The sequence below is a fragment of the Pyrus communis genome, chromosome 6 (assembly GCF_963583255.1).
Source record: "Pyrus communis chromosome 6, drPyrComm1.1, whole genome shotgun sequence".
Lineage (NCBI taxonomy): Eukaryota > Viridiplantae > Streptophyta > Magnoliopsida > Rosales > Rosaceae > Pyrus > Pyrus communis.
This window is the reverse complement of record NC_084808.1, coordinates 13,539,201-13,557,706: the sequence shown is the minus strand read 5'-3', so window position 1 is coordinate 13,557,706 and position 18,506 is coordinate 13,539,201. Positions and strand designations below refer to the sequence as shown.

The following is an 18,506-nucleotide window of genomic DNA, read 5'->3' as shown; positions in this document are numbered from 1 at the left end:
AACTCAATCAAATATTTTCAGTTAATTAATGCTAGAGAAATTAAATTTATAAAATAAATGATATGGAATTTGAGTATTACTTAAACGTTGATTAATGTGTTTATTTCTTACTTGTGACACATCATTTAGTTTGTAAATTTAGTCTCCTTAGCCTAAATGAAAATAGTCTCCTTAGCTTCACCAAAATAAAAAATAAAAAAAATATCTCTTTAGACCATCTTCAATCCTTGGATTAAAACCTAAATTTTTTTGCCCAAAAAATTTAGGTTTTAACCCAGAAACAACTTTTCTACTCCAATCCTTAAAACCTAAATTTTTAGCCCCAGATTATTAAAGAATGAATATAAAACAAAAACATTAACTAAATTAAATATAAACCATTGGATAACCACCAGCCATTTGAATGTGAGTCATTGATCACAAAATGAGCCGTTGGGCTCAACTTTATTGCTGACAAGTGGCTGACACAACCCATGTGGGTGGGGTCACCACCTTCTAGAGAGTTGGAAGAGTATGGCACATCAGTTCGGGAAGTGATCTCCAATTGCTAATTTCCCACTCGCACAAGTGAGCTAGCCCACTAACTTCGACCTAAATCTTAGCCGGAATTTGGCTTTTTTTTTAGTTCTAACACTTAACCCTATTTTAGAACAAGGGTTGGAGTTGATCTTTAGCTAAATGAAATGGAAGGAAACCCTTCCAGAATGTGATGTAGGTGGCGTTACAAGGAGAGAGAAATGGTACGGGTGTACCGTTATTGTGTTGAAGGTAATTTTAAGTTTTGTGTTAATAATATAATGTTATATAAAAAAAGATATATATTATACGATTGTAGGAAGATAGTTTTTACCATTTCTCATGATTGTACATTGATATGAGAATGAGACGACACAATGATGTCATTTGTGGCATTATGAGGGCTGCCACTTAGTACTCTTCACTTATATGTGAGAAATATTGAATTCGAATTTGGAAAAATGGCTTCTTAACTAATTTATTCTCTCATCCATTAGTTTAAGGATAAATTACATTTTACCCTCTCAGGTTTCAATGCAATTACAATCTCATACAACATCTTTAAAACATTTCAATCTCATACATTTAGTATTATTTTATTTCAATTTCATACAACCGCTAAAAAATATGTTAAATTAACCATTAAGTGATGATGTGGCAAAATATGGGGTCCCCATTTGTGCTAACATGGTTACCACATTTGTGCCACGTGGCTAAACACTTAATAAAAAATTTAAAATATTAAAATAATTAATTAAAGCAAGTAAAAAATAAAAATAAAAAACCAAAAATCCCCTTTGTCTTCCCCACCCGAGCCCACCCCCTTCTCCCATCCCCCATCACCCACCCCTTACCCCATTAATTCTAAACTCCTTCTCAAACCCAAAAACCTATCTTCCCGGTCAAAACACCAACTCTCCCTAACCTCCACCGCCGTCTAGTTTTCCAACAATTCGACCTTTTATTTTGACCACCTTTATCCACCCACCAAACTCATGTTCGATTGCAATGACATCAAGCCTCCTCGAATTGGGACTTCTAGCATCGACACCAAGGCGAGTCGGATCTGCGCCACCGAGCTGCGTCCTGCTGTCACTGCTGCCTGAAATCGAACCCACCTCATGCAATTCCTTTTTGATAGGTAAGGGGTAGTTGCAGCGTGCGACTTGTGGTGGGAAAGATTTGGGTCTAAAGGTTGGTGATGGCAAAAGGAAGATGAATAAGGGGACTTATGATTAGAGAAAGATGCATAGGTGATGGGGGGAAAGGGGTGGATCGCCGTGCGACCTGGGATGAGAAAATTTTGGGGGCAAAGGATTGGAGATAGGAGAAGGAAGATGAAGGGGATTTATGGTTAGAGAAGGGTGCAGAAGTGATGGGGGAAAGGAGTGGAGCCATGGAAGGGATGGAGGGGTGGCTCAGGTAGGGAAGATGAAGAGAGGGTTTCTGTTTTTTATTTTTTCTTTAATTAATTAATTTAAATTTTTTTTATTAAGTGTTTAGCCATGTGGCACAAATGTGGCAGCCACGTTAGCACAAATGAGGATTTTATATTTGCCACGTCATCACTAAAAGATTAACTTAACAGATTTTTTAACGGTTGTATGAAATTGAAATAAAATAATACTATATTTTATAAAAAGTTCAAGTCGTTCTGAGGGTGGTTAACTTATGACTCACATGCTACTTAGTTTGGCTTAAAGAAATTTTTAATGGAAAACTAATGAAAATAACTTGAAAACTTTGAGTTTTAACGATAAAGACAAAATAAAGGGTAAAGTGAATAGTATCAGGATTGACTTTTTAGTGTAAAAATATGATTTTTCGTTAAATGAACAGTACCGAAAGCTTTTTGTTAAAATGTTAAAATTCCCAAATTTTTAATCACCATTTGCAGAATTGTTAAAGGTTTTCCGCTCAAGATCCCAAGGTGGTGTGGGGTTTGTCATAAAAGTTTGAACAGTTTATTAGTTGTCATGTGATGTATAGGAATATAGAGTGACATTGTTGACTGTTCCCAGTGTCATGGCCCCATGGGTTGTTAATGTATGGGAAATTTTGAATGTATTATAAGTTTAGGTTTCTTTTTATAATAGATAAAAATGGTCTTTGAGTTTGTTTATTATAAATTATTTTGGTCATTTCGTGAAAATTTATCAATATCCTCGTTAAACTACCATGTGAACGACCATATGACTACCTTTATATGAGTATTTTTATCAAACCAATCATTTCACGTTAGATTGTCACCTGAATGACCATATAAACCACCTTTTTACCCATATTTTTATCAAACCAACCCCTTCACTTAACGAGGTTGATAGATTTGTCACGGAATGACTAACATGATTTTCAGTAGACAAACTCAAGACCACTTCTATCGATTTCATTGTAGGGAAGAGTTATGTCAATTTTAGGAATTATTTTGGCAAAAAAGCCATAAGTTTATTTGCATAGACAAAGTATGGCATCTAGGATTTTCAGGATCCGACCTCAATAGAATTCAAGAAAATATAAATGGAAGATAAGAATTAGGATGAAGAAAGTTGAGGTTTCACTAATTTGTAATATGAATAGCTTAACTACTTTAAGTACATGCATGGTCTTTTCTTTTTATAGTTTGGGATTCATACTATCAATATCACCAACAGTTAAATGGAGTTATGACCCCTTTTGGAAATGCTTATTTTAAAAGCATTTATCCAAAAAAAAAAAAAAGCTTCTACCTGGAGTGCCTTAAAATGTTTTACGAAAAACTCAAGTGCTCCTGAAGGAAGCATACAATATGTGATTACTCTAGAAAACACTTTCAAATTTTTCTATCAAAGCACTTTTGGTGATCTAAAAACACTTTTAGTTATTCTAAAATCACTTTCAAACAGACTTATGTTAATAGAAGAGTGAGGCCACCATATTATAGAGTATTTATCAAATATAGCCAAATATTAGCCCCTAATTTCAAAAATGGCAGTTTTTATAAAAACTTTCAAATATATCCAAAATATCACTTAAATAGACACAAATACCCATAAGCTTTAAACCTAATAAATTAAGGTAAGTGTTATTGACACTTCAAAAATCTCATTCTACACTCCTCACAACTGTATTTTTCTTTCTAAATATAGAAAGATTGAAGTGTAGAATGAGAATTTTGGAGTGCCAATAACAATTCCCTAAATTAAAAAACTAAAACCCTATTAGATGAAGAGTTCTCACAACTAAACCTTAAAATTGGAGGAGACCTAGTGAAGGCATCGACTGTTAGTGAAGAATTATGCACCCCTACACGAAGATGAGTGTAGATTGTTAATTTTTTGCACTTTTCCTCGTTTACGTGTTTTTCTTTGCTTTTGTAGTTTCTTCCTTCAATTGAATATTTATGGAAGAATGAACTGTCAATTTTTGAAACATTATTTATCTCAATTTTCTTTGGATTATATGTGCTTCATATTTAATTTTCCACCTTTGCATTATTAAGGATGTTGTCCATGTTCAAATTTTGTTTTGAAGGTTGTCATTGACTGTGGTAGTGAATTGAGAGATTTGTTGTGTTATTAGAAAGTGCAAAAAGCATATTTTAAGGTTTACGAAATATAAATTCTTCGGGTGTATATTAGAAAAATTAGTGAAAGCACCAGTTGATTATCGCACAAGAATCTTTTAATCAACAACTAGTTATTTGTATGAATTAAGAGTATTTATGTCTATTTAAGTGATATTTTAGATATATTTGAAAGATTTTATAAAAGTTGACATTTTTGAAATTAGAGGCTAATATTTGGCTATATAACAATATAATTACAAGTAAAAAATAGAGGAAAACTAACGAAAAGTCCAAAAAAACTTATCTTTAATGAAAATTCCTTTTTAAATGTATAGTGAATAATACCAGGAAAATGTATAAATGTGATTTTTCGTTAAAAGTGAACAGTTCTGGAGTGTTTTGTTAAACCTCCCAAAAAAGAATACAACTAAACAGTACGTTGGAATTCAAGGGTAAGATGACTTTTGGAATATCTTTTAGAAATATTTTCAGATTTGTTCTCCGTCTTCTTCTTACTTAAAAACTTGCAAGCTTTGAAGTTTAACGAAGAAAATCCTTAAAGCTTATGCTTTACTTTGTCTGAAATTCTTGCTTTTCAAATCCCTTTTCCTTTAATCCATTTTCGAATTCAAGAAAGTATGTCTACCTCTTCAAGTGTTCTTCCAGCCCCTGCTGCAAATTGAGGTTCGTCGTAAGGAAGAAGCAGAAGCTTTTGGCCGCCCTCGCCAGAATCTTCTGAACGTCCGATTGGAAAGAGAACCTAAAAATGGTTATGATAATTAGATTACACCCAACATATAAAAATATATGTCCTTACTAGAGAAGCCCACACACACACACACACATGTTTGTCATTCTCTTGGCTGTCTCTCGCAGCGTATAATATGTTTACAAGAAAAAACGTGAATTTAGCTAATGTCTTGATCATGTTCAATCTTACGCACTTTCGGTTATAACATAGCAACATTTTGGTGTTAATATGTCGTCAGACTATTTGGTCTCTCGCAGCGTATAATATGTCTACAAGAAAAGACATGAATTTAGCTAATGTCTTGATCATGTTCAGTCTTACGCACTTTCGGTTATAACATAGCAACATTTTGGTGTTAATATGTCGTCAGACTATTTGACAAGAGACCATTTTAGGTTACAGGATAACAACGTTTTATTGTTTAAATAGGTAAATACACAAACCTCCAAGGGAACAAGCCCTTATAGTGGAATACAGGAGGGGCAACATTTGACTGATTAGGCTGAGAGGGACCCTGCGAACTTACACCGTGCAGCAAAGCCATTGATTAATACACACATGGAGAATAGAGATTTGCCACAACAGGTACATTGAGAAAGATTTCCGCTCACCCGCACTCTTCTTAATTTACGTCTCTTGATTTTTCTTTTGATCTATCCTATCAAAAGACCAAAAATAAACTCAAGTGTATATTTATAAGTTAGTGTCGAAGGTTATACGTGTATAAAACACTTGCACTTAATACTACTTCTCTTTTATTTTAACAGCAAATCATGGGAGTGTTTAACAAGAATTGCATGATCAGTTACTCTGCCTACAGAAACGTCTTCCCCATACGGGCCCTTGGGGAGTATCGCAATCGCGTATTCTTACCGTATAAATGTATAAATCAAGTTCCTAGAAAATGAGTGTAAAAAGGTCATGTGGAATGATGTATTTCATTGGCTTTGTCAAATCCCTACTACCTACCATGTAGATATTACAACAGAACTTTACAGATGATGCAAAATCTACAGCGTTTCGTTAAACATCTGCGAATTTCACTGAAACCAATTCTCGACGGAAATAATATCGATTACATGGAACCGAGAACAAACGATAATACAAAATTGGGGGTGGACATCTAGATAATCAGAAATACAGAGACAAAATTTCAGGCCACTCAAAACCGTGAATTGCTAAGAAAAGCGACCACACAACTTGTACTTTGAAACAGTTTTTCTACTCTTTGCCATGTTTTGCATTGAATATCTAGGAACTCCCAGGCCTTGTCCTGCAGTCTTAATTACCGAATTGTTTCGCCATGGATCTGTTGATAAGGGAAATGAAGAAAGAGGTTAAATTTGAAGTTGAGGTTCTTTGAGCACCAACTGGAACTCGCAATAGTCGGTAAATACCGGAATTCTCAAAGCTCTAAAAAGCCTTCTGACAACACTACTACTAGGATAAAAGCGAAAAGGAGAAATCTATACCTTGAGAAACACCTTGATTACAGCTTGTACAAAGTCAAAATTGTTTCTACATGAAGTCTCATGTATAGAATAATCAAGAAGCAGTTCGATTGAAAGCATCTCTGGCCGGCTTTCAAGTTCTTCCTCCTCATCATCAACAACCTGAAGCATTTGGAGTTCCATATCCAGAGTCGATGGAGACAAACTTTTGATATAGTCAGTAAATGCTGAAACTGCAACCAAAAACACAATTCAAGACCATTATTTCCTGCATAGATGTTATGACGATAAAAAAGGCAACGTTTCAACAGAAAAATAAATGGGATATTACTGTAATAAGAGATTAAAATATTTACAATTCTTCATTTCTGCTGACGACTGAAGATGTTGCAAGAATTGTGATGGTGCCAGACCAGATTTTATTCTAGTGTCTTCTATGTCATCACCTTTGGCCTCCTCATTTTCTGATCCAGTGGGCTTAAATAATATTTCTCCTGAAAAGGAGGGAATTGAAGGCAAAAAGAAAGGAGCCCTTTCGGGTTTTTTTGGCGGTTCAATTGGTTTATTTCATTCCTGAGCATAGCAGAGACGCAACATAATTACTGATCAGTCACCAACAAAATGTACAGGAAAACAGATACAAATGTAAATATAATATTTCCAAATAAGGTCAAATGTTTGGAATCTAAACAATAATCAGCAGTAGAAAGTACCTTTATAGTGCCTAAATTGATTAAGCTTTGCCACTGGCTTTTAGGCAATAAAGAGAGAGTAACAAGATCTGGAATTTGCAGGTCAAGAGTTTTAAAAGCAGGAGCATATTTAGACTGCGGATGGTCCACAATAGGCTCGGCAGAGTCCTCTTCTTGATAACCTTTTGTTGAAGAGATAGATGGCAACTTAACACTCCTAACTTCCTTTCCACTTGCATAAGAATCAACTTTTGAAGCTCCAGAAAACATCGATTGATTTACCCTGTTCAAATTGTCAGGTTTAATTTCAGGTAAAAAATAAGGAAATGAAAAAAGCAATATTACAATATCAAACGATCTATTGCATGCTAAACCATTCACTTTAAAAATTTAAGATAACTTATATTCTAATGTTCCACTGATTCTATGCTACATCATGATGCATTTGGTGGAGGTGACAAAGGCTAAGGTTCTATGAGGTTGCAGTGTCTTGGCTCTAACCTGGGTAATCTGGATGGAAAGGTATAGGAGGGTCTTCAAAGGTTATAAAGGGTAGGGTTGGAGAGAGTAAAGTTTAGGCGATATTGGATTGGAAGACCATAGGCTGAGTTACAGGGCTGTAATCATTAACGCTGTTTTCTTATTTATGATCTGCATCATTTATTTAGTAGGTCTCTCCTGGTACTGTATTCCTGATAAAATTAGTTTTTTCTTTGAAAAAGAAACGTCCATTCTATATGCATCACAATAACATTTAAGAACTCAACCTCCGAATAAAAACTCAATAGCAATTTGGAAGTCAATAGAATTGAAGACTTACCAAAGATAGACCCCATTTTGGTCAACATAAGCAGTTGCTAGAACATCCATATTCGGTGATAGAGACAATGCTGTTATAGACACGTCAACATGCAATGCATCTATTTGTCTTGCTAAAATAACATCCCAGACTCGAAGACTTCCATCCATACTTGATGACAAAAGCCATTTTCCATCCTCGCTAAAACACATGTCTGTAACACGATCTGTATGGCCTTCAAATTTACGAACCATTCTTGATGCCACAACATCAAACAAACGGATGATTAAGTCATCAGCCACAACAGCCAAAAGACCTGAAAGTTATTTTATCACAATATTATCCAAGGCATTTATGATGGCAAAAAACCGAGTCAAGTAAATCTAAATGACAAAAATATATCAGACACAAGTTACCATTCAAACGATTGTATACAATCTTGACAACAGAGCACCCAACTTCCCATCTAGATTTTACATCACGCCCCTTGAAATTCCAAACCTGCAGGCCAAGACGAGTGAGGCATGAAACATCCAACTAAACTTAGCCATTTTGCTTTCTTCCTTTAACTTGGGAAGCTTAGTTGAAATGGAGCAAATTTCTTTACTTTGCTGATTCTTATAAATCAAGATGAGAATATAAGGGCAAAATGCATCTTCATGCAAAACTGTAATATTTTTTGGAAAACAAGGTTTAGGCCAGCCTCACCACCATCACTCTCAAAAATCAATGTAAATCCTGCCCTTCAGCACCACAGACCTCGTATTCTATTATATGAGCCTGCCTACCGGTACCTCTAACATAAAGGTTGAGCATAATTTTTTGAAATAAGAAATGAAGACTGACCTTTATGTCTCCATGATATCCTGCACTTATCATTAGAGTATTTGTTGAATCACAAGCAATTCCAACCACTTCCCCATCATGGGCAAAGCTTCTTCTTTCTGACGTGTCCATGTAACTGCCTCGACTGATTCCTGATTGGAGGTTGAACCGCTCAACCCAACCATCCGCAGTCCCTAGTACAGCAAAATTGCCACATGCACTGATGGCACAAGCCTATTACCAACAAAAGAAAACTATTCATTAATATTGTAGATTGTTTTAAAAAGATGGTTCAGTATGGAAATGGTTTAACAAGTCTTTAAGATTGCACTGAGCATAGTCATTAGAACCGATTCATTGGGAACCATACGAATCCAAAGAGAGTAATTTCAAATTTGATTGTTCAAACTTGGAAAATGGAGGTTACAAAAAATGAGCTATATTCAAGGAGATTCTAACCTTCACTGGTGTGGGGTTTTCTGGTCTTGGCTTCAGAATATGCTCACCAAGAACAAAGTTTTGAAGTCTCCATACATATGCCTCTGCAGTATCCATATGGCATGTAACCACATTGCACCAATCTCGCTCTCTTATTTCAGCTGAAGATATTTGTTGCATAAAAAAAATCAGATGATTTAAAAACATTTCAGGTTTCTCAAATTGAATAGGATTATAGGAATTAACAACAGTCTTAATTACTTCAACTACACTAAATCTATGGTATCGATATTTAAATTTCAAACATAAGCAGTAATTTCTTTCAAGAAGAGACCAAAACAAATTTGAAATTTATTATAATTCAAAAATTATTTTCACTGGTAATATCATTGGAATATAAGATCGCAAATTGTAACCTATAGAACTTTTTAGAATTTATATAGTATCTCAGTAAGAAGCTATTAAAAATTTTTGTTGTAAAAGAGTTAATAAAGTTTAAATGAAAACAAATACACAAAGTTAAAGGGAGTGAAAGACCTCACCACAGTCAAAAGCGATGACAGGCTTCAGTTTTATCTCTTCTTCCTAAAAGGTAAAGAAAATATAAATTACAAAAGTTAAACTATCAGCGAACTCAAATAGATTTGTCAATTTATGATTCACAAGATAATACGTTTCATCGAACATCAAGGGAAATGGGTATAAATGTCTAAGCCATGGTACATGGTCTTACTTAACTACTTGATACAATAATGTATAGCTGCAGGGGGGGAGTAACAGGAAATAAACAAGCCTTATGTACAGTATATATCCTGAGGCCAATAAAACATTTACAAATTACTTCACCCACAGAGTATCATGAAAAGCATGACAGACGTCTAAAGGATGCAAAACATTTGGAAACGGAGAGGGGGGAAACAGAACAACTCACATCCAGCACCAATTCCCCTGGTCCAAGTAACAAAGACTATAAAAAGGCACTAATTACCACTTACCAGGGAGGATGAAGATGTAGTGTGACCAATTTATGGATTCATCTAAGACATTTTCTGGTTTTGAACATTTTTAAATTGAAAAATGATCAGGCATTCTTTTCATTGCTATCCACACTGCAACATATCCTTTATGAAATCATTCAAATGCTAACACGTCTTGTGATCACCCATCATGGTGAGTTCAATACAAATACAGAAAATCAATCGTGGCCTGATCTTAGGACCTAACCACCTAAATCATTATCCATGGATTAACCTCACTGAAATAGTGAAATGCGACATAAAGCATCACATGGACACTGGCGGATGATTTCACCCAAGCATACTAATGTCAACAGAACAAGACACTGGTAATGGTACGGGTGCCAGACACTCAAATATGTGAACAGATTCTTGAAAATACATAAGAGCAAACAAACAAAAATTGAGACATTTCCATGCATGCGCACATCATACATGAACTTGAACATCTGAGTTCATGTATTGTAGTGTATACAGCATATAAAGTTCACTTTTAAATGTTTTCATAGTCAGCAAAAACTTTTTCTTAAGAAAAAAAAGTACAAGGAAAAACAAAAAACACATCCACCCTTGCTGAAATCCATAATTTAAAATTATCAATCAATAACACTATAAATTGAATGTTCTGTGTGACAAGCAAAAAAATAGACAAATCTTCAACTAATTTATATGCTTTCATAATTGTTTAGTGCATACATCATGATTTGTCTAAGAACTAAGAGTCGTGTGAAATTCAATTAAAGAAAAAATTATAAATCAATAATACCAACGCAGTTGAGTTATACTAAGTACTGCAAATAAGGATAAAAGATATTGTACTTCCAAGTCAAACCTTCATCTTCAGTTTCTTTGCTCGTTTGGATATGTGACGCTGAGAAAGCTCTCTACTTTGCTGATCCTAATAACAACATGTAACTAAATAAAACACTGAATAGAATTATAAACAACAAAAATAAAAATGGTGGTTAAAAAACACAAGCAACATTCAGACTACAATGCTGACTGAGTCCGAACCTGTATTACAGAGAAAAGGCGAAATGCACGGTCCTGACCAGCCGATAGAATGTGTCTCCCATTCGCATAAAACCTAAAACTCAAGCATGGTTAATAAAGAAGGTTGAAATGCAACCAATACCCCCAAAATAAAGCAACGGATTGAGCATCATGGAAAACCCAAAGCCTTTACAAATGATTTATCGCACAATTTAAACTAAAAATCAAGTCCTTAACTTGACGTGTAGAAATGCTGCATGATAAAGAGCAACAGACAAAGAAATAGAAAACTGGATTTTGCTTCATACATATAAGCACCACAAGATAAATTAGATGGAAGCCAAAGATTGTAAAATCAATGGGCAGAAATACGTGAATCCTATAGCACCAAATCTATGGCAACAACAACACTGGCAGATTTTAAAATTCACTAAAAATTAATGTCACGACCAATATACCTTATGCATCGTGGAGGAGCACTATGACCACTTCTGAATCGTAAAAGTCGAGGATCTCCATCAGTTGTGTCAAAAATCCACATCTAAGGGGCATAAAGAGTTGTACAAATCAATTATACAGGTGCACGGAAAAACACGAGTTCTTTCTATGTAAACCAAGGTCATACAATAATGATAGTATAAAAACCTTCTAATGTCTTAAATTCTTCAAATATTAATGATTGAAATGTTCAAACTAACAAAGTAGTAACTCAGCCACGACGTCTCAATTGTAAGTTGTAACAATTAAATGAAAAATGGAAACATTTCACAGTGGAACTTCAAGGAAAAAGAAGATAAGAGAGAAAAGAAAATAACTAATGATTGATATAAAGTGAGCACAAATCGGATCCTATGGCAGAGAGGACAGCATACCATCTTGGCAAGGCCAAAGTTTTTGTCTGGTAATAACAAATATTGGGGTCCAACTTTCAACCAATATGCTTATGTTAGTAACTTGGTAGACACACTTAAGTAATTACTAATTACTATCTAGTATCTACCTATTTTATAAATCTGAAGTAGTAGAAACAGTTCAAGCGGTCATGTTACTCATAAAATGGCTTCTTTGCTTGATGAAGAAGGAAATTAGATTAATCATGGTTGTATGTTTCTTCGGAGCATTAACAAATAAATTTCCACTCATAATACATGATTAGGGAAATAGCATGTGTTATCCCTACAGATTTGACAACTAGATGCAAATGAAACCTACAAAGGACAATAAGGTGCTCTTACTTTGATAGAATTGTCAGATGATGAACTTATTAGCACAGGTTCATTCACAAGAAAGTGAAGTGATAGTATGGAACCATCATGGGCATCTCTTATTACTGATTGAAGCCTTCTTTTTTCAAGATTCCATACGCTTATGATACCAGAAGAACCTCCAGATGCTAGAAGAGGCTGCCCATCTAACAAGGAGGAATAAATAAACGTAAGCATAAATTAGTAATTGACTTCATGGATAATCGTCAAAATATAGCAGACACAAGCCCTTCTCTTATTTTTTGCGTAGGACAAACATATAATTCCCAACTCAAAAAAGACAACTGAGAACTAACTAGGAAACGTAACTCAAGATTGATGTCCCCATAAAAAAATAGACTATCTGCAAGACAGTGGCAGCATGAAAAATAATACTCATTCCAAAATGCACCTGATGGAGTTTAGAGAATAAATATCCAGGATTTCAAGCCTTGCATTACAAGATATAATGACATGGGCCTCTCCACCCATTTCCAGTTGGTTTTTAGTTGGATGCTCTAACATTAACATGACATCGAAGCCTTGCATGCTCCGTGTCACCCAATTTAATTTTTCAGTGTGTTTGGCTCGGTTGCCCACATGTGACGGGTCATGGTGAGAATTCCAACAGTGGAAAATCTAAGCTTGCATAACAATATATAAGCTTTTGGACGTCTCAACTTATTTCCATTTGGTCCAATCCTTCAACAAAACATGCCCCACTTCAACCACTGTACGTTTTCTACGTGAGCAGCTGTGTTTAAAGTATAGAACCCCATATCGAGATTTCTAAGCCTTACATGATAATTTATATTGTCCTAGGTTCAACCTATTTCGATTAAAGAGGCCCAGGATAGTATAGTACTAATACCTTTTCGATTTTTCTATTTTGGTAACTAAGAGCAATAAAGAAATACGTCTACAGTATCACAGCCTAACATAGCAACTTCCACAGCACCATGGTAAAATAATAATTCATAGACAGCTATTAACATAAAGTGTAAAGTATAAACCAAAAGCCTGGTACTCTTACCTGTGCTGAAAGATAAGGCAGTCACAGCACCTCATGCCGAATGAGAAAATGTGACTAGCTCTTCATCGTAACGAATGTTGTGAACATGAATATTTCCATCAGCACAACCAACTGCAACAACATCTATTGCAGGAGATGAAACACAACTGCAGATTGAAGAATTCCATCCCTTGAACTCATAGAGTTTTTTCTTTGTACTGATGTTCCAAAGTTGAAGAGAACCTTCCTGACTCCCAATAATAATCTGTACAGATTATAGATAGCTTTTAACCTTAAATTGAGAGGAAAATGAAGCTGCATCAAATTTAATGACTGAACATTTTATGATTATTTTGCATTGAAAATTGCAATAGAGCTTCTTTGAGAATATATTTACCTTATTTAGGTAGGTATCCAGATGCATTATACAGCTAGGACTAAAGTTGTTGTCTAACATAACATGTTCGACCGGAGTAAGGTTCTCCTCAATTCCTTTGAATGCCCATATAAACAGATTACCTTCAACATCAACACTTAGGATATGCTCTCCAAACAATAGCAAAGAATTGACCTTGGCACTATGGCTGCTCCATGTTGCTAACTGTTAAAATATTAAATAACGTGTTAAACGTGAAGTTCAGTCCATCAGATACTTCTGATAACAGATGCATATGACTAACCTGTAGCAGGTTATTTATAAGATTCTAATTAAGGGCTTTGAAATTAGGATGGTTAGCCAATATCAAAGGGAAAGAAAGCAATAACTCTGAAATGTACAAACAAAGGATGGGTGTGGAGGTATCTTGGGATTCAAGACAAGGGCAGGTGGGACTACATAAGCAACATTCGTTCCTTTTAAAAAAAATTTATAGAAAAGAACTGCCAACCAACCTGATGAGCTCGCTTAAAAATGGCTATCTCATTCCCATATGCAGCAAATGTATAATCACGGTAGGAAGCAAGAGCTCGAATCTTCTTTGGCAATTGTGGACCTTTCATAGGTGATAAAAAAATTATCATAATTATAATGCATGAACAAAATAACCTAAAATGCCTACAAAATTGCAGTCAAAAGCATTTGGAAAAACAAAACCAAAAATAACATTGCCAGCATAATGTCATGCTGCTCCTCCAGGATAAAGTCATGCTGCTCTCCAGCATAACGTCATGCTGCTCTCCAGCATAACGTCATGCTGCTCTCCAGCATAACGTCATGCTGCTCCTCCAACATTAAAAGTGTTGTTATTTTGCACCCGCAACGGTTTGTTCATTCTTTTGTGACTCCAGCTAATTTTTTTTAAAAAAAAAAAACAAAAAACAAAAACCCTTTATGCAGATTCGTGCACAGGATTGATCGAAAGCAAGATATTTTGGAAGAATTTAGGCAAATGTATTGCCAACTTGGTCCCATTTCTTCGTTGATACTACTAAAATCAATTCCGAACATTACTTTATATAGTAATCCAAATAATTATATTGTTCATAATAATAAAAATTAAAACTTCAAATTTGAAAACAAAAGAACATAGAAACATACCAATGAGGACGAGACTGAGCTTTGCACACTGCAACCAAATACAAATAAAAAATATTAAGCATAAATTAATGGGCATTCTTGAAGAATAAATAAATAAATGAATTACAAATTACGTTGTAAATTTGGAAGGCCTTGCCGACGGAGACAGTGACGAAGGTTTCGGTGCCGAGGCGCTGAACAGAGAAGGGCACGGAGCTGGTTGTGTAGCCGATTGCTCTGAACGGCTCGAATATTCCCATTCCTCTCTCTTTATCTCTGTTGGTATATCTTATTAGGGTTTTCTGGAGCTTGCCGAAAGCCAACAAATAGAGAAGAGAGAGAGAGAGAGGAAAATAGAGACGCCAAGCAGCGAGGAGGGACTGAGACGGGGGTAAGGGTTAGGGTTTAGGGTTTAGGGTTTAGGAGGAGGGAAGAAACGATGATAACCAACACGGTGCGTTTTGGTAACACGTTGAAATACAAATAAGCCCTCCCAAAATCGGAGCGTCTTGTCTAATCTATTTTTTTAGCCATTAAATTTTATTTAGTTATTTGTTTAGGAAATTTAGCTATTAAATTCAACAAAACAAAAGAGAATTGTTATTGTCACTTTAAAATTCTTATTTTGCATTCCAAATTTTCTATATTTAGAAAGAAAGATACACTTATAAGAAGTATAAAATAATTTTTTTTTTAAGTGTTAAGTTCTCAAACGAAAAAAAAATTAAGAGCGACAATTAAAAATTCTTAAAGAAAAGAGTACAAAATTCACTCCCTTATATTTTACATTTGTGGGCGATAGAGCTTAAACTATAAAGTGTAATATTAATATACATTCATAATGATGAAATTTTTAATCAACGGACCTTTTTACACTTTTGTACCTTTTATTATTTGACCCAAAAATAAATTTCAACCAGTTTTAATACAAGCAAATAAAAAGACAGGTTTCACCTCTTTAAGCAAAGATCTATCCCAAATACGAGACAATTGAATAAAAAGATAGATTTCACCTCTCTAAGAAAACGACATAACCCAAATACAAGTATCTTGGCAAGAAAGACCAATACTAATGATAGCATCTGCAAGAAATTTGGCTTTCCTAAAAACATGCTCCATCAAATAGTTGAGAATGATCTAGCAAGCAATTTGATACCCTCAATAATAACCCTAATTCTCCATGGACATTTCTTGGTAACCGAATCAATAACGAGCTTAGAATCCCCTTCCACCCAAACATGTTAAACTTCTTTGTAGTTAACAATACTTATTAATATATAACTTGCCCCGGTTGTTAGAGCCATCCTCTTCAACCCAGTGACGCCCAAGTCCAAACCTTCCCTCCTCCTAGTGTAAGTTAACCTAGAAATATCTCTCGTATTAAAAAACAATTATTTAGTTCTAATATAACAAAATTTTATTGAAACACCCCCACTTTTTCCTTTGCCATTTTTTTTTCCCAGTTCTACAACTATTGCCTTGCCTTACATACATACCATGTGTGAGAGTGCCAATGACACTAGAGCCAAAAATTACTTGCATACATTTGTGACGCAATGAAGAAACACACTACACTCGACCCTTCGTGTACATGTTCACTTACCAAAAAGTTTGACCTGTTTGCTTGTTAACTTTGATGTTCGAACATGATAACCGATCGAACATGTATAATGAAGAAAATGTGAAACGTTTCGGATGTCTAATCGATCGTTGTACGAAACAGTAGCAAATTTAAACAAAGTTCAACACTATTCCCTTTTCTTGTTCCTTCTTTTTCTTTCTAGAACCAACGATATATACAGAGCTAACAATACGACCACATAAAAGTCCTACGGATAAAACAACGATAAATTTAACAGAAACGTATAAAGAAGTGCCTCCACTACTTGGACTCATCCATGGGATCCTTACGATTACAAGATTCAGATCTTAAATCCGTGTTGTCTTGCCTCGACTCCTCAGACTCTGACGTCTTTGCAACCGAATCCTCAAGTGCCTCAAGAAAGGACAATACAGTGAACCTGTCTGCAAGAAAGAAGTAATAAAAACCATAAGTAACATATCCATGAATTATCATCGTACAGATTTGATGGCATATAATATTGTTTGACGAGCTCCCAAATCTGTAAGCGGAAGCAAAAGACTGAAAACAACATTAGCATCAGACCCTCTAGGTATCATCCTACGTACGACGATAACTCATTTGACTTTTTATCACAAACATAGAACATTTGCCACTCTTACTATCTTTCCCCCTTCCTCTAATTCTCTTTACAAATGGTAGTGTAATGGCTAAGATGCGTCCTTCAAGTAGTTGTTCTTTCTTATTAGGTAAGTCTCAATTTGAATTTCACCCTATAGCGGTATAAACATTTTTTGGGACGAAAGGGAAGACAAAATCATTCAGCAAGCATGAGTACAACAGCAAGCTACAAGATATGGAGTCCTTACATTTACTTGGGTCAATACCAAACCGAGTCAAATCTATATGTCCTGTTCGAAGTACCTATAATAAACATTAAGGGAAAGATGAACGTTTAGGATGTACGGATGATAAAAGAAAGAAACAGCTTCACCCTCATTAAAGAAACAGACAATCAAAATTCCACAAGATGAGTTTTCAAATTCTTACATAAGCAAATGAATCCATTTGTTGGCGAAAAGGTGGACTCTGCAGCAACTCCAATATATCCTCAGGCGACCACTGACCCTGCAACCTCAAGCGAATTAAACAATGGAGCAAAGCTAGTGTATAAGAGATCAACAATACAGAAAAGTAGTGCACCAGAATATTGCATACCTCAGGTAAGTAAGAACCTAAGCCCTGTTCCAGTGGCAATGTCTCAATCAATGGCATAATCAACTCTGGTTTCAATATATCCTCCAAACTCACGCCTAGCCCGACAAAAGGACAAGTCACACGATTAAGCCATAACATATTTCAAAGAGAAAAAAAATTAAAAAAAAGCAACCATAGAAGTAGTATTGTAAATACTGTAGTAAAATGGGCCGGCATGCATATTATTAGAAATCTTTAATAATCATTGACAGGTACCATTAGAGAAGTTAATGCGAAAAATTAACAGTTAAAACCACTTTAGGTCCTCTGTGAACGGTCCAAATTCATACTCACCTTACACCCTGAACCTTCTGTGATCAATTCTGTTATGTTCTGCCAAATCAATTAATCGATTTATGCCTCCCTACCAAACTTGCACTTCACAAAAGATTAACTGAACCAAGGGTCAATGTGAAATCTGGACAGAGTAAAGTGAATTTTTGCCGCGAGTAACTTGACTATACTGCCATGACAGTTGAGAGAAAGGCCACTAAAAGGAAGAAGGAAAAAAGAAAAGGATACAAGGCAATAAGAAAATTGAACTTCCTAGGAAACTATTCTTTTAGATATCCAGTGCCCACCCGCGTCATCCTTTTTGAATTGTAAAACTGTTAATTATCGAGTGAATTAAAGATATAAATTACTTCAGATGCTAAAAGCAAACCAGACCAACAATATGAACCCAGTTGCAATATTTCTACCTAGTACACAGGGATTCATAACATTTGACCATCTCATGCTGAAGTCATTTCTAACACATGAACGATTTTCACTACCGGAAATAAGCAACATATTCAATGTTCACAATACTGCTGTCATCATTTGAGTAAAAATTAGGAAGAGCATTTTGAATTAAAACTATGTTAGATT

At 35.1% G+C, this 18,506-nt stretch overlaps 1 protein-coding gene and 1 pseudogene across 1 annotated transcript in view; both read right to left on the bottom strand.

Annotated features, from left to right (window-relative positions):
- Positions 1-5,735: 5,735 nt before the first annotated feature.
- LOC137737500 (U3 small nucleolar RNA-associated protein 21 homolog) lies at positions 5,736-15,187 on the bottom strand (annotated as a pseudogene).
- Positions 15,188-16,679: 1,492 nt separating this feature from the next.
- LOC137736077 (26S proteasome regulatory subunit RPN13-like) overlaps positions 16,680-18,506 on the bottom strand; it is a 5,308-nt gene continuing 3,481 nt past the window's right edge. Inside the window, exons 4-7 of the mRNA XM_068475414.1 lie at positions 17,598-17,692; positions 17,430-17,507; positions 17,249-17,303; positions 16,680-16,822 (exon numbers count right to left, since the gene is read on the bottom strand). Of these exons, the coding sequence (XP_068331515.1) occupies positions 16,680-16,822; positions 17,249-17,303; positions 17,430-17,507; positions 17,598-17,692 (371 nt within the window). The remainder of the gene's footprint in view (positions 16,823-17,248; positions 17,304-17,429; positions 17,508-17,597; positions 17,693-18,506) is intronic.